The 22766-nt window shown below is 41.2% G+C and overlaps 1 protein-coding gene across 26 annotated transcripts in view; it reads right to left on the bottom strand.

The window, feature by feature from the left end:
* Positions 1–22766, bottom strand: part of SYT16 (synaptotagmin 16) — a 260414-nt gene that overhangs the window by 228410 nt on the left and 9238 nt on the right. For 16 of the 26 annotated variants that reach the window (XM_070249875.1, XM_070249871.1, XM_023627865.2 and 13 more), the window contains exon 2: positions 3847–3918. The exons of the other annotated variants lie outside the window; for them this stretch is intronic. In XM_070249875.1, the coding sequence (XP_070105976.1) occupies positions 3847–3868 (22 nt within the window). In that variant the 5' untranslated portion in view covers positions 3869–3918. The remainder of the gene's footprint in view (positions 1–3846; positions 3919–22766) is intronic. 26 annotated transcript variants of the gene reach the window in all.

Below are 22766 nucleotides of genomic sequence, written 5' to 3'. Positions count from 1 at the left end.
AGTAAAATGAATTATTACTTACATTATTAGGAAGCTTTGTGAAAGAAGCATTAAATTCTTTGTGCTGAAAATGTGACAGTGCTTGTCAACTTGGTAAAAATTTTTTTTAATTGTAGTAACGTTAGATTATAACATAATATAACTTTCAGATGTACATCGTAATAGATTTTGAATTCTGTATAGATTACATCATGTTCACCACCCAAAGACTAATTGCAATCCAAAAGATCATTTTTTTATGGTAAAAACATAAACATTTTAGTGCACAGAAGTCTTAAACATGGTAGTGTCTGGATGGTTCAATTACAGGTGCTTTTTACTTTCTGTTTGATAATATTCTTATACTTTATTGTTATATTCTTACAGCTTTATTGAGGTATAATTTACATGCAATAAAATTCACCATTCACAAGTTTTGACAAATGCATACACTTTTGTAACCACACCATATTCGTAATATAGAAAATTTCTTCACCTCCAAAATTTTGTGTGGGCCCCTGTGCAGATGGTCCCGTCACCCACTCCCCACCTCTCTAGACACTAGTGATCTACCTTCCATGCCTATAGTCTCATCTTTTCTAAAATTTCATATAGATGGAATCATATAGTGTCGACGCAAATAGTCCATAACCGATCTGTAAATCAAAATTGGGGCGAGTTTATTATGAGCCAGATCTGAGGACTAGCCTAGGCTGGGGCCTTCCTTCCTCAAGGAAGGAAGGGCACCAAAGAAGTAAGGTGCACAGAGTGGTTACATAGCATCTTGGAAAAAAGAGCATATATCACATATGATAGGAATGGCCCTTTTACAATAGTCATGAGATTACCTAGCTGGCACAGCACAGCTATTCACACAGCGGGTAGTAGGTCTGCTGTCTCAATGGACACAGCAGGGTGGATGCAGCAATCAATTTAGCCTAGGGAGAGATGCTTATCCTTAAGGAAATGCCAATGTGGGGCAACTTGAATCTTTATCTTAAGGCCATTTGTTCTTGTCTTTGGGCCAGAGCAAGTACTTAAAGCAGATGTACAATGCATGCTCACTGGCCACGTCAGTCCCTTTTGGAAAAACAAGGTCAGGCTGAATTAGTTTTATACCAAATGGCTTCCTTATATACTCCAGTATATCCTATTGCTTGCCATTTGTTTATCTATTGATGTTGTCTTTTGTGACTGGCTTTTTTCACTTAACATAATCTTTAGAGATCATCATTATTCTTGCATGTCTCAGTGCTTTGTTCCTTTATATGTGGAGGAATATTCTAAAGATTTTTTTTTTTCCTCTTTCTCCCCAAAGCCCCCCGGTACACAGTTGTGTAGTTTTAGTTGTGGGTCCTTCTAGGTGTGGCATGTGGGACACCGCCTCAGCATGGCTTGATGAGTGGTGCCATGGCCGCTCCCAGGATCTGAACTGGTGAAACCCTGGGCCGGCAAGCAGAGCACGTGAATTTAACCACTCAGCCACGGGGCTGGCCCCTCATGGCAATCTTTCTGTATTTCCCTAGTCCGTTCTCTCCTACTCTCCTAGCCCAGTGCCTCTCAAACTATCTGCTGCAAAGGGCCAGATGTTTTTATTTCCAATCCACAATAGACCAATACTTTTGTGAAATACAATAAAAACGTTACAGCAATGTCAACTGCTGCAGAAGTTTCTAAATGCTTATTCTCCCTATTTGTGCTCATCTCCTTGCAGGTCAGTAACCAAGAGCTCATAAACTGGCCACTCCGTGCACCACAATCCCAGGTGACTCTTTCATACCTTCTCCTCTCTCCTCAAACTGCCAGTGCCTCCCACTTCTCTTCTCTCTCAGTTGATAACCTTGTTTCCTCTTTCACAGGGAAGGAATGAACATGATCAGAAGGGTCCAACCTTCCATGTACTACACCTTGTTTCCCTTTACAACAGATGAACTGGCCACATTCCCATCCAAGGCCAATCTTCTATTTATGTACCGGGTCCCAGCCCCCTCATCCACTCAAGAACACTGTTCCATCAATTCTTTCTCTTGCATCAAAGACTTTTCCCTCTCTACTGAGTCACTCCCATCAGTCTAAATGCTATTATTTCTCCCAGCTTAAAAAAAAATAAATCTCTCTTGATCCCACTTCGCCTCTCACCTCTTTACTCCACTTTACTTCCATGCAATCTTTCACACTTTCTCCAGGTCCTCTTCTCCTCTCCTTAACCTACTCCAATCAGGCTTGCCCCACCGTTCTATGAAACTTTCTCAAGGTCAAAGACATCCACTTTGTAAAATCTGACAGCCAACTGTGAGTCTTTAAAGCAGACTCTTTGTGATGGTCTGCATCACATTCCCTGGGCCTGAAAGTTCCATGCTCACTAACAACATTCCTTGTTAAGCACCTACCTCACCTCCCTCTGCTTTTCTGCCTCAAGGCTTTCTCCCACAGGAGCCTGCAAAGCTCAGAAGTAGAGATGAGTTAACACTCCTGAGAAAACCCTCAATCAATGGAGGACCAGATAAATCTCCCAGCTTCCCATCGTTTGAACAGACGATTCTTTCCTCTGCCACAGTCTCACCTCCACCACAATCTCACCTCCCCCATTCTCCTTGCCTCTTCCTTGGATCACCTCCAAATAAATACCTGTACTGAAAACCTGTCCACAGGCTCTGCTTTTAAAGGAACCCACACAAAGGGAATCCTTATCTAACGTATCAATCACATTTGACATGGTTGATCATTCTCTCTCCCTTGAAACCAATTTTTACTTGGCTTTTAGGAAATTAAGAATCCGAGAATCCTCTCCCGTTCTTCCTCCAACTCACTGATTGCTCCTTCTCAGTCTCTGCTAGTTCCTCAGCCACTTCTTTTCCATGCCTATGCTTACTCCTTCAGTGATGTGAGCCAGTACATGAGGCTTTAAATATCACCCAGAAGCAGACAACTCTCAAATTTCTATGTAGAGATCTGATCTTTCCCCTGAACTCCGAACTCAGAAATCCAACTGCCTATTCAATATCTCTACTAGGATGTTTAATAGACATCTCAGACTGGATGTTTCCAAAACGAGACTCCTGAGCCCCCACCTACCCTCACCTGCCCAAACCTACTTCTTCCACTGAGCTCATGGCAACTCCTTCCTTGCAGTGGCTCAGGCCAAAATCCTTAGAATGATCCTTGGTATCTCTCTTTCTCTCATACCCCATATTCAGTCTATCAGAGAATCCTGACAATTCTATCCTCAAAAAAGTATGTATGTCCTATTGGAGATGTGTGTTCGTGTGTGTGTCTATCTCCAAAATCTGACGAGTTCTCACCATCTCCACTGCTAACCCCCTGAATCAGGCTACCGTCATCTTTGGCCTATATTCTACTCAACTGGTGTCACCCTTCACCCACCTTTAGTCACGTCTCAAAAAAAGCAGCCATAGGGGCTGGCTTGCTGGTGGAGTGGTTAAGTTGGCATACTCTGCTTCAGAACCCCAGGGTTTACCAGTTTGGATCCCAGGCGCAGACCTACACACTGCTTATCAAGCCATGCTGTGGCAGGCATCACACAGATAAAATTGAGGAAGATGAGCACAGATGTTAGCTCAGGGCCAATCTTCCTCAGCAAAAAGAGGAGGACTGGTGGCGGATGTTATTAGCTCAGGGCTAATCTTCCTCAAAAAAAAAAAGCAGCCAGAGCAATACTGTTAAAACGTATGTTAGATCACTTTACTTTTGTTATCAAAATCCTTCATAGCTTCAATCCTCACTCAAAGTAAAATCCAGAGTCCTCACACTGTGTCTCAGGTCTCCGCCCTCTGGCCTCCATCACTCACCCCCCCTCCTCCTACTCGCCCCTTCCCTCACTCTGCTCAGGATGCACGGCCTCCTTACCATTCTCCAACCGCCCAAGCATGTTCAGGGCTCCTCCTTTTCACAGTCCTTCGAGGATTTCCGGGAACAACACTTGAGTGGGAAGACATAAGATTCATGTGTTAATTTGATATGATAGTTCTGAAAGTCCTTTTTCTCAACTGTGTCAGTTTTAGATTTATTCAAACCACTCAGGTTTATTGCAAAAAGACTGTTGGATGCTGCTCCAAAAACACGAAAAAGTAGAAAAATCTTGCCTGAATATTATCATTGGTAAATAAATAACACAATTACCACTCTACTCTCATGGTAAACTATTTTGCATAATAGTTTTTAATAGCTTAATAATCATCCTACTATATACATCTGTAGTTTCATTCAAAATTATAGTTTAATTAATCTACCAACAGGCATAAGATAAGCTTGCTCCTTTGACTCTGCTTAGGAAATTAACTCGGCTTCAGAGAGCACTGGCTAGAGTCTGGCTATGCAAACATGCCCTCCACCTGTGTCGCTGCTTGACTAAAAGGGCTCTGTTTTTGATTTGGAGTTAACGAATTACAAAAAGAGAAAAGCTTTCTGGACAGCAGGCTAACAATCAATAAATTTATCTGGGTCCTTTCAGAAGGAAAAGAATATTTATTCAACAAAACATTCGTAGTTCATATAACCTTGCCTCCTCTGTTTCCTATAAAAGCAAATGTGATGAGAGAAAAATCCAAGAAAGAGTCTTTAACTTAAGAACCAAGGGCCTAGAATTCCCACCACTATGAGACAAAAAAAAGGTAAGGTCCCGAAGTCCTTTATACATACAAGGGAGGTGGGAGTGGGGGGGGCATTTGCTGCATAGGTCATGGCTATGCAAGTGGGGAAAAAAAAAACAATCGTTTTTATAAATTTTACATAAATGCCTAAGGGACTCATTTGTTCTTTATGCTTGAGTTTCCCCATTTGCAAAATGTAGGCTTCTCACTGTGGATTAAAACCTGACCCTGAATACAGCAACAGAGAGAAAGATAGCCAGCCCATAAAGGACCTAGCGACTCAAGGGTCCAAAATTATTCCAGTTCTTCTACCTTTAAAGCTTTGTTTGTTTGGGACAAGTAAAGAACAACAAACATCAAACTCCACACTTTAAATCATCAGTAACTCAAGAGGCAATAAAATTCTGTGTTTATAGTATCAACTTGACTCAAAAAAAAAAGTGGGGGGAGGATGTTAACTCTCTTTCAAATAAAAAAAAGGTCTCGCGTCTCCAAATAATCCTTTAGAGGAACTGTCATTTTCCTAACAGCCAGTTCAGCCCCTTAACCCTGCCACAGAGTCAAAAAGAAGACATAATGTTGGCCTCAAGAATAATCAGAAGAACATTCAGATTCACTAATTATCACCAACACACACAAGGGCAAACAGAAGGACTAGCAGCATCTCTCATTTAAACCAAAGCAACAGATTTTTGTCAAATGCGTCAGATGTAGAGGACACCAAAGGGATAAATATAAAGGAATCTCTTTCTTCAAAGTATTTACAATCTAGTTACTGGGTAGACATAACGAAATCAGAAAAAAAAATTTCATTTTAAAGATAATCAGTTAAAATTAAAGACTTTCAAATTAACCAGACTCAGCTATTCCACAAGACTTTTAAGTAAAAACTGCTAATCTGGGAATTCCCCATTGCTTCTGATTGTATGTTATTGAATGCCAAAGCAATAACACAGGACAAAGTAATTCCTTTTTCCTATAACCAAACTGAGTTCGCTGGGGAGCTGCCAAGCATTCTCTGTGACATGAAACAAAAGCCTAGGATGAAGCTGTATGTCCCAACACAATGACTGCTAAGAGTAGATGCTCTGTGATTTTTTTTTTCTTTTTGAGGAGGATTAGTCCTGAGCTAACATCTGCTGCCAATGCTCCCCCCCCTTTTTTTCTTTGCTGAGAAAGATTGGCCCTGAGCCAACATCTATGCCCATCTTCCTCTACTTTATATGTGGCATACTTGCCACAGCATGGCTTAATGACCAGCGCATAGGTCCGCGCCTGGGACCCAAACTGGTGAAAGCTAGGCTGCCAAAGGGGAGCGCATGAACTTAACTGCTACCCTATGGGACCAGCCCCTCTGATATTTTTTTTAACTTGAATTACATATGGCTTCCTCCAAAAGGATCCTGGATAGTCCTGGAACACCAAATTGCTATCTCCAGATAAGCCTAGGAGATCTTTGGTTACTTCCTATACTGGCTATCATTCAGCCTAGGGAGATCCCAGAGGATTTCTACCCCATTTCAGTAGATTCTCAAGTCACTTTGGTCCCTAGTCCCCAAAATGGTTCCAAATGACAGAGGACCACAGGGCTAACCTAATCCCACTGCCTTCCTCTCACTAAGGTGACTATTCTATTAATTATATATTTTTCACATCTTCGATTTCTCCTCCTCCATTGGCTTTTCCTCCCAAACCTATAAATATACTCAAATCTTTCCGTCTCAAGTCTTTTTTGGAACGCTAAGTGGGCTTCTCATCTCCTAACCTTCTACAAATTCCGTGACCCAACAGCCTGTATTCACTGGCTCTACCTCTTTATCTCCCTTTATGCCTTAACTACTCTGATCCAGCTGCTTCTGCTCCCTTTATACCACTCAGCTAAAACTAACTCACAAGCCACCAGCCAATCTGTCACGGCCGTTTTGAAGAGCTTTGCTCACTCCTTACCCTGTTTGATCTCTCAGCTTTGTGACATTAAAATTGCCCACCTTTGCCTTCTATGAGCACACTCTCCCTGGGCTGCACTCCTAATCCTGGCTACTCTTTCCTGGTCTACTTTGTGATGTTCTAGCTACCTGCCTACTCACAAACATTTGTCCCCCTTAAGCTTTGGCCTTACCTCTTTTTGTTGTTCTACCCGCTCTCCCTGAGTGAACTTACTCACCTCTGTGGCTTTATTCAGTGAGGGCTCCCAAATCTAAAACCATCAACTCTTGCTCAAGCTTTAGACTCATATTTCCAATAACCTATTGTAGGGGAGGGAAATGTTTCCCTTCTTCCCTTCTAGAGTCTTTGGCTGGATTAATAATTATATTGACATAAAACACATTAACAGCAGAAAATCAAATTTAATTTTGTAAGAACAGGAGCTCATAGAAAGATGAGACTCAAAGAAGTGACCAAACCAGGCAGCTTCTATACCTTTTAGACAAAGAAGCAATAAATTTGTGAAGACTTAACAAGACAAAAGGGGTTTGGGCATGGGGTAGTAAATGAGTAAAGTAACAAGATTTGTTTAGACAGACTTCTCAGCCCTGAATGCCCTATCTCTGGTGATAAGGATGGTACAGGGAGAATGTCTTTCACAGGGGAGATTTATTTTCTGCTTTCAGGGTGACAAAGGAAGGTCAGAGTGTCCTTCTTGCACTGGCTGTTTCTTAAGTAACTTTAATTCCAAATAATTAATATGCCAAAATGGCCTATTTTGGGGTGGCCTGACCTGAAGCCTATCACTACCTTGCTTCTCTATCCAGAAGTCCCACATGCATCTTAAATGTGCCCCCAAACAACTCATTATCTTGACCTCCAAATGTGCATCTTCTCTTACCTCCTGTTTCAATGAGATTTTCATACAAGCAGCTGTCTAATCTTGAAAACTCTATAATTTTTTATTTCTCCTTCATCCCTATATCTAATCTGAGATCTATAAGCCTTGGATTCTACCTCCAAACTGTCTCCTCCATCCACATGTTCCCCATGCATCGCCTGAACTCAGCCCCTGAACACCTCTTGTTTGGCTGGTCCAACACCTGCTAACTCCTCTCTCCCTCCTCCTTTCCTCCTCCCCATTCTACCCCACTCCCCTCTTCCATCTATGCTCCACGATGCTCCCTTCCAGGTTAAAGACAGTTTCTTGAACAGAGAGAAAGAGGTAGAAGTACATTGAGCCCTGAGGGAATGGCACATTTCCCTACGTAAGCCCACGGGAATCTAATGCAACAGCAAACGGGCTGTGACTTGCTGACCCAAAAGATAAATGAAAATTTTCTTAGTATAGTAAATGAAGTCCTGGGATTGTTAGTAAGTTAGGCTGAGACTCATGCCAGGCTGAGCGCCAAGGCCTGCGGAGGGAAGCTGCTGCTTCCTGTCACAATGCTAACACTCCTCTGAGTTGTTTTTCAGATGAGACCACCGTTGAGGAACCCGTTTAAACCCACCTGAGCTGCCCAGCTCACCTTCTGGGTGACTGAGAGTGAGCCCTGCTCATAATAATCTCATTATAAAGCTAAAATCGCTGTCCTGAGGCATTTCTGTCTGCCCTTCCTTCCAACATGCACGCTGTTAGACAATAAACCCCAATTTCCCACCTCTCCTTTAACTGAATATTCATGAACTGTTCTTTGATTTAACAATAAAAGGACGCTTCAAACCTCTGTTTGGAGAGACACTGCCTGGGGATCCTTCCAGGGTTCTCCTTACTGGCTGCAAGTAATAAACCTTGTTTCACCCTCCCATCTCCCTGGTGCGCTTATTGGCTCTGCACTCACCAAGGGGCAAACCCATTGCATTCAGTTACTGGATTAGGCTCCAGTCCAGCTCACTCGTGCTCACTCCCCCAAAGAATTCCTACCTGCGCACCACACCGAGCCACAAAGCACGCCCCCATCAACTCTGCACTTTCCACTTTCGGGACTCTAGAATCGTGCTCAAGCAGTTCCCGCCGCCTCGAATGCGCTGTGCCTCACTTCTTTCCCACCAGGCAGATGCTTTCTGGAACTTCCAGGCCCGGCTCAAATGCCATCTCCTGTGGATAACTCTTCCTGCCCCATCAAGTGGAATTATTTTTACTTCCTTCAGCCCTTCCACATAACTCAGAATGGACTTCTCTCCTAGTGCTTAGTACCCGTTTCCATTATGTAACTGTGACTGTGAGGTCATCTTCATATGGAGAGAATCCAGTACAGTGCTTAGTCTATGGTAGAAACTCAAGAAACAAACACATGTTCAACTGGTAGGGCTGACCCAATAAAGAGAAGACTTTGCCTCAGGCCTGTTGCCTATACCAAACACAACAGAGCAGGATGAGTCACTGAGATGTTAATCTGTGCTTTTTTCTTGCTGCTATTGCTGCTACCAGCATTTTCTTTCTGCCTCCCAAGAAGGCAGACAACCGTATGTTTGGAGTTCTGGACTCCTTGGCCAGAATCACACAAGATTTTTAACGGTTTGTGTATGGCAGAGTTATAAATGGAAGTTGCAAGGTATCCACAAAAGTTCCCATCCAGACCTTGGTTTGTGGAAGAGAGCCTGTGCCAAAAGGGAAGGGGCATGGATATCCTCAAGACCAGGAAAGGAAGGAGTTTGAGGGATTGTACTCTGTCAGAAACGCAGACCCCATTCCCACCGGGCCTGGATGGGGAGGGGAGCTACTCCAGAAAGCCCACAGTGGATGGGCACTGTGCATTGCCTCCCAGAGCGCTCAGTGGTGCGAGCAGCTGGGAGGGTCATCTGACTCTGCCTACATGCTGTTCCCTTCTTCAGCTGCAGCGTAGCAGGCTGTAACTGTCATGACGGAGCCATTGGTGGACGGCACACTGGGCCCCACCCTAAATCTGTGATACTGCATTAGCCTGGGATTCTTGTATGATCCCATGGAGTGGGTGAAGTTGCCTCAATAATGACTGAGATTGAATTTTCCCTCCAGCCACGCAACTCATTCAATGTGATTTAGAGAAATAAAGCAATGTGACCTAAAATAATACTGTGATCTAAAATTAATATCTACAGCCCAATGCTCATTAAAATCCCTGAGAAAATTAGACAATCAAAAGATCCTTCAGAGCATCCCTGAAAGAGCTTTGGGACATAACATTGGCCCATTCTTACTTTGAACATATGTTATCTAATATGCCAAGCTGCTATTACACAGGCAATGAAATTTCTTGCACATTTATATCTGTTTAAAACTATTGGAAAGTCTTCTCCTGGTATGTGCTGTCATATGTCTCTCCACATCACATTGGTTCGCAAAGCCAAAGGCAGAAACATTCCAGCGCAACCAATTTCAGCTTTGCAGGACACTAGGACCTAGGAAGGAAGCTTACAACTAGGAAGGAAGCTGACATCTGGGAAGTACAGTTCTCAAGCATGGCCACAAGGTGGCAGAGTGACTCTGCACACCAGAAGTGCATTGTCCACACAGAACAGTTCTGAAACCCGGAGTCTGAGAGAATCCAGCAGACAGTTGACATAGGATAGTTGGGAAGTCTGTTCCTTGAGGACTTCTCTGCTGAGGAATTGATCCCCATATTATTAACATCCCTGTTTTATAGGGACAGGCCGTCCAAGAGCCTTAGTGAGGGCTGAACAGCTTTCAGATATTGAGCCCTCAGTTCAAGGACCAGCCTCCCACGCTCAGTGGAGGATCGATACCTGTGACGAGGCCTGGCCCCAGTCGCCAGTGCAAAGTTAACACTGAACAGAGGTCTGATTTGGAACCCTCTCAATCTTAAGGCCCAGAAAGAGCCTCCAAAGAGAAAGAAAGGAAAGACAAGCTCAGTGTCAAACATTTCATCACAGGCAGGCCCACTGCCTCAGGAATGGGAGGTGGCCTTCAATTCTCATGACCCCACTGTCTTCAAACCACCTCCCCCGCTCCCAGTCAGCATGGTTAGCACCCTGCTGCAGGGCAGACCGGGAAATCTACAGACAGCAGCCAGAAAATTGCCAGAATTCATGAGAGAAAATAAACACCTAATTGGATATTAATTTGAAGCTACAAGAAAATTTATTCAAAGAAATTCAGAAAATCCTAATGAAAGAAATAAGGTCAGACATAAATAAATGGAGCCTATGTTACCTATGACTGAGTGGCTAACAAGCTTATTTCCTGGCACCATCACAGAATTCTGTTAGTGGCCATGTGCTCTATGGTTAAATCCCCTTTTTCCTAAAGTAGTTGAGTGGGTTCTATCATCTGCAATGAAAACCCTCGTTATTACAGAAGACAAGGAAACAAATGGAATTGCTTCTCTATAGAAAAAAGATAATTGGTGCGAGGAAGAGAGGATGAGAGGATCAGGAGAGGATGGAGAATGGCTGAAGGATTTTAGAATAGGCGTGTCTAACATTCAATTTTAAGCCGTTTGTGTTACTAAAATATAAACTTCTTCCATTGCTCTAAACCATCAATCGGCAGTCTTCTATATATTCGAATGTCTTTCAAGTGAATGGATTGTACATGTTTGTGTAAATTAATAAAAATGGTTTCAGTTCCTCATCTGGGTCAGTGCCATAGACACAAGAGCAGCCATCAACAGTAAAACTACAGTGATTAAGAGACCCTTAAAAGCCGGAACAAAGAGCTGGAAGAGACTATGATCAATCAAGCTCCAGGAATTGGATGTCTATGGTTTCTATGAAGACGGATATGGGAGTAAAGAACTTGAGCTGACCTCTGAGTTACACAAGGACAAGCTGCTTCTAGGCTATCGGTCCTCAAACTTGGCGTGTGCATCAGGATCCCCTGGAGGGGGGATTAAAGCAGAGTGCTGACTTTCTCAAATAGTAGGTCTGGGGAAGATGATAATTTATGTTTCTAGCAAGTTCCAGGTGATGCTAATACTGCTGGTCCAGTGACCACACTTTGTAAACCACTGTTCTTCACCCAAAAAAGTAGGTCTTACTAACCTGGGGCATATGATCCTTTGAGAGAGATACGACACATGTCTGTGAGCCAGAGAGAGAAATTTTTATTAGATTATCTAGAGTTTGAAATTTATTTTTGTAGAAAAGTTGTCAGATTTTGTTATCAATGCACTGCTGCTGAAGTACAAATTATCACAATCTTTCTGAAGGGAAATTTGGCAACATGAAAATATCAAATGAGTATATCCGTTGACTCAGCAGTTCCACACCTAAAAGTAAATAAGACAGTGTAAAAAAGATAAATTCAATTATATTCGTGGCAGTATTTCTCTAATTATTTTTTTTAAAAACACTAACTGTCCATGAAAAGGTGACTGATAAGTCATAAAAGAATAACCTTCATGAGACAACATTCACAATGTACTATTTAGGGAAAAGGCAGGTCAGTGTGCCCTGTGTTACTGTACTACTTAGCGCTACACAAAGTACCAGGGTATTAACTGATTTTTAAGATCTGTGAAGATTATAAATCAACACACTGCCTCCTTCATTGAAAATCTTTTGTCATAGCAAATAATCTTAATCTCAATATCTTCATCTGCTAAATGGGGATAAAAATCAGGATTTATAAAAGGTAGGGTTCTACAAGGCCTTAATGAAACTGGAACAAGTGCTTTGAAAACAGAAAGACAATATCAAACCCACGCCTAGTTTTATGGAGGTGCTAGGCTATATGCCATCATATATTATTAACACAGCAAACATCATACAGCTTTTTCAGATTAGATAATTTCAATAATGTAATGAGTTTAATAAACAATTTCAAAAGAGAAAAAGCAGGGCACCAAGTAGTATGTAAATGCCAATACAACTGGATGTGTGGATGGCTGATCTACATCGCATGTGAATTCAGAACTCTGGCCATGTGCCATAGAGAGCTGATATGGACGTGCCCATGCCACTACAAGCACATGGAAATTCTGGATAAAATATAACCAGTGAACTAAATGTAATTACATACGTGAGCTCCAAAAGACAAATATTCCCCAGATTCCGAAATCAAAAAAAATCAAAGCGAGAGCCTCAGCATTCACCGGGGCTTTAGTCTCAGATTTAGGGGCGATGGGCCCACAAAGAAGAGGCGCTAAAGCGCCATCCACAACTCTCTGCCAGAGGGAAAGCCGGCGCCTTAAAGAACACTCTCGCAAGTGAAAACTAAGACCATACGAAGCCCACTCACTAGCCCAGAGAAGGAGCAAAGACAGTGCTGAGTGCCCTGGACCTTGAGGTAAAAAAAAAAATCGCCCATGAGAAACAGAAATCCTAAACTTACACAAGGTGAGGGGGTCAAAATTTTTTCTCCACGCGTGGTTTAAGAACCCCAGATGAATGGTTAATATAAAAAGTGATCCAGGACCATTAAAATCCCCAGGGATCCAGTAAACACAACATAAAAATCTCCATCCTTAGGGACTGTTTCACAGCTCAGGGCTTATTGGAAATTCTCACTGAAGATGAACTAGCAAAATGAAATGTCACAGACCACGTGAGGAAATGAATCATCACAAAGGAGAATCAGCAGTCATCAAAATTGACACTTCAAGAAGTGGGAACAATAGAGGAATCTAATAGACTAGAAAACAATGTTTTAAAATAATTTAGAAACTATATTGAAGGAATAAGGTACTACAGAAAAAAGACAGACTTTTTTTTTAGTAACCAAAAAAGAATTTTATAAATGAAAACTATTGTCACTGGAATGAAAAACACTAGATAGGTTAAATACAGGTAGACCTGATTTAAAAAAGAACTGCTGAAGTGGAGAACAACTCTGAAGAAATTTGGGAGAGGGAGAGAAAGAAAGAAATATGAATATGACTGAATGAGTGGATATGAAACACAGAAAGAAAAACTTCAACATATGTCAGTCTAAAAAGGTTTCAGCAGGAATGAAGACAGGGACTGGGGGAGAGGTAATACTCAGAGAGATAATGACTAAGAACTGTCCCAAATTAGAGAGGTGAGAATTAAGATTGAAATGTCTTCGACAAGATAAATAAAAACAAATCACCCAAATAAACAAAATACTTACATATAAAATCTAACAAAATATGTACCAGTTACATGTGAGGAAAACTACAAAACTCTGATGAACAAAATCAAGGAACTAAATAAATGGAGAGCGATTCCATGGTCATGGATAAGACTCAATACTGTCAAGATGGCAAGTCTTCCCAGCTTGATCTATAGACTCAATGGAATACCAATGAAAATTTCAGCAAGTCATTTTGTGGATATTGACAAACTGACTCTAAAGTTTGTATGGAGAGGCAAAGACCCAGAACAGCCAACACAATACTGAAGGAGGAGAACAAAATTGGAGGACCGACACTACTGGACTTCAAGACTTACCATAAAGCTACAGTAATCAAGAAAGCGCAGCACTGGTGAAAGAATAGACAAAGAGATCAATGGAACAGAATAGAGAGCCCAGAAATAGACCCCCATAGAGTCAAATGATTTTTGACAAAAGAAGAAAGGCAATACAATGGGGCAAAGATAGTCTCTGTTCAACAAATGGTGCTGGAACAACTGGACATCCATAGGCAAAAAAAAAAAAAAATGAATCTAGACAGACCTTATACCCTTCACAAAAATTAACTCAAAATGGATCATACACCTAAAAGTAAAACGCAAAACTATAAAACTTCTAGAAGATAACATAGGGAAAACTTGGATGACTGGGTATGGTCATGCCTTTTTAGATACAACGTCAAAGACATGAATCTGTGAAAGAACCGATAATCTGAACATTGAAATTAAAAATGTCTGCTCTGTGAAAGACAAGTGCAAGAGAATGAGAAGACAAGCCACAGACTAGGAGAAAATATTTGCAAGAAACACATTTAATAAAGGACTACTATCCAAAACATACGAAGAACTCTTAAAACTGAACAATAAGAAAACAAACCACCTGATTAAAGATGGACAAAAGACCTTAACAGATACCTCATCAAAGAAGATAATCAGATAGCAAATAAACATATGAAAAGAGGCTCCACAACAGATGTTATCAGGGAAATGCAAAGTAAAACAGTGAGATACCACTACACATCTATTAGAAGAGCCAAAATGGAACACTGACAACATCAATTACTGGCAAAGATGTGGAGCAGCAGGAACTCTCACACATTGCTGGTGGGAATGTAAAATGGTACAGCCACTCTGGAAGACAGTTTGGCCGTTTCTTACAAAACTAAACATACTCCTACCATACAATCCAGCAATTGCACTCCTTGATATTTACTCAAATGAGTTTAAAACTTATGTCCATACAAAGCCTGCACACAAATGTTTACAGCAGCTTCATTCATAATTGCCAAAACTTGGAAGCAACCAACTGTCCTTCAGTAGGTCAATGGATAAATAAATTGTGATACATCTAGACAATGGAATGTTATTCAGCGCTAAAAAGAAATGAGCTATCAAGCTATGAAAAGACAGGGAGGAAACTTAAATGCATATTACTAAGTGAATGAAGCCAATCTGAAAAGAATACTGTACGATTCCGACTATATGACATTCTGGGGAGGGCAAAACTATGGAGACAGTAAAAAGACCACAGGTTGCTGGGGTGGAGGGAGATAAACAGGCAGAGCACAGAGAATTTGGGGGACATTAGATGCTCTGTATGATATAATGATGGATATATGTCGTTATAAATTTCTCCAAACCCAAAGAAAGCACAACACCAAGAGTGAATTGGTACGTAAACTATAGACTCTAGATGATTATGACGTATCCATGTAGGTTCATCCTTGGTAACAAACACACCATTCTGCTAAGTAATGTCGATAATGGGGAAGGCTACGCATGTATGTGGGCAGGGGTTACATGGGAAATCTCTATGACTTCCTTTCAATTTTGTTGTGAACCTTAAACTGCTCTTTAAAAAAAAATTCTTTGGGAAGCTCACAATCTCTGACTTCAAAATGTACTACAAAGCCATAGTGATCAAAACGGCATGGTACTGGTACAAAAAGAGGCACACAGATCAATGGAACAGAACTGAAAGCCCAGAAATAAAATCATACATCTATGAACAGCTAATCTTCAACAAAGGTGCCAGGAACATACAATGGAGAAAAGATAGTCGCTTCAATAAATGGCGTTGGGAAATCTGGACAGACACATGCAAAAGAATGAAAGTAGACCATTATCTCACACCATACACAAAAACAAACTCAAAATGGATCCAAGACTTGAAGATAAGTCCTGAAACCATAAAACTCCTGGAAGATAATATAGGTAATACACTCTTTGACATCGAACTTAAAAGGATCTTTTCAAATACCACGTCTTCTCAGACAAGGGAAACAAAAGACTAAACAAACAAGTGGGAGTTCACCGAACTAAGGAGCTTCTGCAAGGCAAAAGAAACTAGGATCAAAACAAGGAGACAACTGGGAGAAAATATTTACAAATCATATATCTGACAAGGGGTTAATCTCCATAATATATAAGGAACTCACACAACTGAACAACAAAAAGCAAACAGCCCGATCAAAAACTGGGCAGAGGAGATGAACAGACGTTTTTCCAAAGAAGATATACACATGGCCAATAAACACATGAAAAGATGTTCAATATCACTAATCATCAGAGAAATGCAAATCAAAACTACACTAAGCTACCACCTTAGACCTGTTAAAATGGCTATAATCACTAAGACTAAAAATAACAAAGGCTGGAGAGGGTGTGGAGAGAAGGGAACCCTCATACACTGCTGGTGGGAATGCAAACTGGTGCAGTCACTATGGAAAACAGTATGGAGATTCCTCAAAAAACTAAAAATAGAACTACCATACAACCCAGCTATCCCACTACTGGGTATCTACCCAAACAACTTGTAATCAACAATCCAAAGTAACATATGCACCCCTATGTTCATTGCAGCACTATTCACAATAGCCAAGACATGCACACAATCCAAGTGCCCGTGGACTGATGACAGGATAAAGAAGATGTGGTGTATATATATACAACAGAATACTGCTCGGCCAGAGAAAAAGACAAAATCATCCCATTTGCAACAACATGGAAGGACCTGGAGGGAATCATGCTAAGCAAAATAAGACAGACTGAGAAAGACAAACACCAGATGATTTCACTCATATGTGGAATACGAACAAACACATGGACAAAGAAAACAGTTCAGTGGTTACCAGGGGAAGAAGGGTGGGTGGACACAGCGGGTGAAGGGGAGCACCTATGTGGTGATAGTCAAGAAATAATGTACAACTGAAACGTCACGTTGATGTAAACTATTATGAATTCAATTAAAAAAAAACCTTTTCTTTCGAAAACCCACACCTATTCATACAATGGTTAAATTGAAAATAAAATAACTCAAAATCAACCAAAGAGGAAACATAATTTACCTAAAAATAAATTATAAATTATATTTCTCATCAATGATAGATGCCAAATGACTAAAACAATAACACATGAAAATGTTGAGGGGACTTCTCTTTGCAGACAAGATGAAATAAATGTAAAAAAACAAAGTTCCAAGAAAAGTCCACTCTTTGGAGCTCAGGGTTTCTCAACCTCGGCACTATTGTTGTTTGAGGCCTGATAATTCTTTGTTGTGTGTTGGGACAGAGAGGGGGCTGTTCTCTGTGCTGTAGAATATTTAGCAGCAGCCCTGGTCTCTACCCACCAGAGGCCAGTAACAACCTCCCAGTTGGGACAGCAAAAAATGTCTTCAGACACTGTCAAATGTTACCAGGAGGACAAATCACCCCCAGTTGAGAACTGCCCTCTTTGGCCAAAGGACTAGGAAGAGGACAAGCGCTCGAGGACAGAACCTTTTCTAACATGCCTACTCTAGGCAAACACCATGAAAGAGCCACATGCCTGCCTCCCCATGAGGTGTTATGTAGACCAAGGGGAGGAGCCATGTTGGCCATCCCTGCCCTACACCAACAAAGCAGACGCAGCATGCCTTCCTTCCCCCGGGGCTGCAGAGAGGGAAGGTGGAGCCCCCTTGACCATCCCTGCTCTGCACTGAGTCAACATCAGGAAGGAGGTGGTGCCCTTCTCTCTCTTCACTGGCATGGAGACCACAGAGGCCACACAGACTGTCGAGAGCAGCACACTTGACCATCATGCACTGTACCAAGAGAGGGAGAGCAAAGAGGCAGCACCCCAACTCATCTCAACTGGGGGGCGTTGGGGGAAGATTATAGAGAAGAGGGAGCTGGATGAAGGAATCTTATAAATCTGTGTATGAAGAACTGAGCACACTCCTAAATAATTCATGCATAAAACCAATCTGAGTTAACACAGGAAACTTCTGAGAACTGAACTGCAGTGAGAAATAGCACCCAGGTTTCAAATTAGCCTGTGGGTAATAAATCAGAGCAGACCAGGAGAGCACTGCCAAGGCTATGAAAACTGAACTGACATTCAAACCACAGCCCACAAAAGTGGATAAGGGCACAAGTTTTGAACTTAAGCAAGTTGATGGCCTCCAAAATTATAACATTTAAATATAAGAACCAGAGTCTCATTATGTAATACTCAAAATGTCTAGGATACAATCCAAAATTATTCATCATACCAAGAACAGGGAAAATCTCAACTCAAATAAGGATAAGAAAATCAACAGACACAAATGTTGGAATTATGACAAGGATTTTAAAGCAGTTAGCACTAAAATACTCCAACAAAAAATTATAAATTCTTTGGAAATGAACTGAAAAATCAAAAGTCTCAGAAAAATATTGAAGCTATAAAGAACAAAACTGAAATATTAGAACTGAAAAATACAATAACTGAAAAATTTTTTAAACTCACTGGCAGGACTCAGTGGCAAAATGGCAATGACAGAGGAAAGAATCAGTGACTTTGAAGATATATCAACAGAATTTGTCCAATCTGAACAAAAGAGAAAAGTTTGGGGAGAAAAAATGAACAGAGACTTGAGGAGCTGTGGGACAATAACAAAAAAGCTAACATTTACATCTATAGAACCCCTGAGGGAGAGGAGAAAGAATGCAGGACTGAAAAACTACGTGAAGAAATAACGACTGAAAACATCCCAAATTTGGAGAAACACATAAATCTGGAGATTCAAGAAGCTGAGTAAACCCAAACAGGGGAAACCCAAAGAAATTCACACCCACAGACTATAATTAAATTTTCAAATACTAAAGACCATAAAAAATCTTGAAAACAAACCAGAGAGAAATAATGCATTATTATCTATAGTGGAATAACAGTTCAAATGACAGTGGACTTCTCATCTGAAATCATAGAGGCTAGAAGGAAGTGGTACATTTTTCAAGTGCTAAAATAAAAGGACTGTCAAGTCAGAAGTCTATATCCCGTGAAAATATCCTTTAGGAATGGAAGAGAAATCAAGACATTTTCAGGTGAAAGAACACTCAGAAAATGGTTGCCAGCATTCCCAGTCTAAAAAGAATTGCTACTACGGGAAGTTCTTTAGAGAGAAGGGAAATGATACTGGGAGAAATGTGGATCATCAGGAATGAAGAAGAGAAATAAAGATGGTAAATATCTGGGTAAACATAGTAGACAATGCTCCTTTGAAGCTCTTTAAAATATGTTTGACTTTTGAAAGAAAAATGTTAACATTGTCTGATGGGGTTTCCATTGTATGTGTGTTAGTTTGCTAGGGCTGCCATGACAAAATACCACTGACTGAGTAGTTTAAACAATTAAAATTTATTTTCTCACAATTCTGAGTCTAGAAGTCTGAGATCAAGGTGTCAGCAGGGTTGGTTCCTTCTGAGGCCTCTCCCCTTGGCTCACAGATGATCATCTCCGCCCTGTGTCATCATATGGTCTTCCCACTGTGTCCAAATTTCATCTTATAAGGACACCAGTCATACTGGATTAGGGCCCATCCTAATGACCTCATTTTAACTTAATTACCCTTTAAAGACACTGTCTCCAAATATAGTCAGATTCTGAGCTACTAGGGGTTAATTTCGACATATGAATTTTGAGGGGACATAATTCAGTCCATAACAGAATGTGAATATTACACGATAACTAAAAAATACAGGGGGTGGGCAGTAGGGAGTTATATGGGGCTAAGATTTCAATTTTCCATTGAAGTGGTAAAATATTGATTCTAAGTAGCCTGTGAAAAGTTAAGCATGTACATTGTAATTCCTAGTGCAAACACAACTACACAACAAGATAGAGCAATAATAAATTAAAATGGAATACTAAAAAACACACAAATAACCCAAAAGAAGGCAGAGAGGAAGCAACAGAGAAACAAACAATATATCATGACCAATAGGTCTAGTCCCAGCAATGCAAGTTTGGTTAACATTAGAATATCTACAACAACTCATGTCCAGTTAAAAACGGCAGATTGAATATATAAATGCATTGAATATATGCATTATCTTCATTCCTGCATCTTATCCAAATTAGAGAAAGGGAATTTTTTTTAAAAGGTAAAACCAACATAAACAAAAAGAGCAAAGAAGAAATAATAGCAGACGAAAAACATCAACACATTTTTGGAAGACTGGAAGGAGATAGCTAAAAACTAAGTTTCACTCATCTTTCTCCACCTGCAAGGCATCTACATAGGAGAGACGCCACAATAAGCAAGCCAGTGCGTTGCTGTGGAATCCCAGAATGGCTCTGTAACTGTAGGTACCTGTTACCTCAGAAGGTGGGAGTATGAGTGAAAACAGGAGAACTGGTTGAAGGACGTGTAGAGCACTAATCTTCCACCAGATCCACCTCCACTCTTAAGCCAGGGTATTCCCTTCCTATTATGGACTGAATTGTGTTCCCCCAAAATTCACAGGTTGAAGCCCTAACCCCTAAGGTGACTGTATCTGGAGCTATGGCCTTTAAAGAGGTAATTAAGGTTACATGAGGTCACAAGGGTGGGGAACTAATCCAAAAAGACTGGAGTCCTTATAAAAAGGAGAAGAGACACCAGAACTCTCTCTCCACAGTGTGAGGACACAGTCAGAAGGCAGCCATCTGCAAGCCAGGCAGAGCAGTCTCACCACAGACCACTCTGCTGGCTCCTTGATCTTGGACTTTCAGCCTCCAGAACTGTGAGAAAGTAAATTTCTGTTGTTTAAGCCACCGGATCTGTGGCATCATGTTATAGCAGCCACAGGTGACTGCGACGCTAAGTCCTGGGGACCTCTGTTTAATCCCTGGAGAAACGAAAGCAGAGGCGCTCTGGGTTTGGGAAGCCAGCATCCCTGTGGCGAGGATGAAGTTCTATCTGAACACAGAGTATTCAGGAAGAACCCCTATAATGAAGGGAAAGACGGCCAGACCTCTTTATCTTCTGGACTCAAATACAGTGATAGCTGGGCTTATGCACATGCGTGCTTACACACTGAGACGGCATAGACGGGAAACTGGAGTACTCATTCGTAAAGAAAATGACTGAGCCCCGGGAAAACAGCTAAAAATACCAAGAGCCGGGGGTCCACTGTGAGATGCATTCCTGAATGGTGGAACAAGCAAAGCGGCCCACAGCCCCGCCCCCACAAACAGCGATTTTAGCGCCCCGCTCTCAGGCGCGAGCGGACAACCAAAGATCATACCTCCTTTTCCAAGAACCTAACGGAGGACTTGTTCCAGCCTAACCAACATACAGCAAGACAGTGGTTCTCCAACTTTTTGGTCTACGGACGCTTTTACACTCTGAAAACTTAAGGAGCCGAAGAACTTCAGTTTTTGTGAGTTTTATCTATCAATACTTAAAATGTTCACAATTAAAACAGAATTTTTTTTTTTTAAAGATTTTATTTTTTCCTTTTTCTCCCCAAAGCCCCCCGGTAGATAGTTGTGTATTCTTCGTTGTGGGTTCCTCTAGTTGTGGCATGTGGGACGCTGCCTCAGCATGGTCTGACGAGCAGTGCCATGTCCGCGCCAGGATTCGAACCGACGAAACACTGGGCCGCCTGCAGCGGAGCGCGCGAACTTAACCTCTCGGCCACGGGGCCAGCCCCTAAAACAGAAATTTTTAAAACAGAAGAATACACTGGCACAACATTCTGTTAGCCACAGAGAGATGATAGCATCGATCCTCGTGTGCCCTCTGCAAACTCCATGTTCATGCAAGAAAAAGAGAATAAAAAGACAAATACAATTTTCGTATTATTCTGAAAGTAGTTTTGACCTCACAGACCTCTAAAAGTCTTAGGGACGTCCACCCCATGGGTTCCTATGTCCACAATTTGAGAACTGCTGGAGGACAGGATGGGATCCAGGAAAAACAGGAGCCTCACAGGAGAGAAACAGACTGAATCTAGGAAACATCTGAGTGGCTACTATACACAAGCCACCATGCTTATTCAAGAGAATGACAAAACTGAGGAAACAGACCGAAAAGCAGATCTTGCCCTCAGGGAACAAACAGACTAGAGAGAGCCCCGCCCCCAAAAACTTACGAGGATAGGTAAAATGAACGACGGATTCTGCTGAGAATCTCTTGGATAATGGCGTCTGTTGGAGAGTTGATCAAGACTTCAAAGAGAAAACGGCATGTGATTCGGGCCACAACAGAGGAAAGAATCCCTTTTAAAAGAATAATTTCAGCCTTCTCCCGTCTATTCATTTTCTATAAGCTGATTTTATCAGATAAAAATGTAAAAGCTTGTCTCCAGGATACAACTCAATTTATTAAGACTCGGATAGTCTTATCTGGATTACACATAGCTAATTACTGATTGCACCTCTTTCACTGTAGAATAGCTTTCAAGTGATAAGTAGCAACCAAAAGGATCAAGGTATTCAGACTTATAAGAAAGGAGTTTGCACTGAAAATCAATATTTTCCATTAAGCAAACCTCTTCAGAACAGTTTCATATTCTAAACTCTATGAGTCAATAATTTTAAGGCAAGAATTCAGCCAGCAGTTTGTTGTCCCACAGAACAATATTATCAGGCAGTCAGGAACTGTGCAGTTTCCAGGTATCTGTCACCCTCTTAATAAGTCAAAAATAATAGTTTGAAATGAATAAAATCATTTATAAGACTATACAATACAAACGTAGAGCCTTAAAATTTTATACAATCTCCTCTCCCGGTACAATGCTTTGGACATTGGAAGGCACCTTAATAAAATCCATTTGCCCCTGTGAGAGAACAGCTTCTCTTTAACACCGTTCTCACCCGCCTTATTTTTCTCACTCTGTGCCCTTCATTGAGTTTCAACCCTAATTTCATAGCTTTGTCCTGACTTCATTTTTTAAGTTTTCCAAAAATGAGACTTTTTGAGTGTTTCAA

The sequence above is a fragment of the Equus caballus genome, chromosome 24 (genome assembly GCF_041296265.1).
Source record: "Equus caballus isolate H_3958 breed thoroughbred chromosome 24, TB-T2T, whole genome shotgun sequence".
NCBI lineage: Eukaryota > Metazoa > Chordata > Mammalia > Perissodactyla > Equidae > Equus > Equus caballus.
This window is presented reverse-complemented; position numbering and strand designations above follow the sequence as displayed.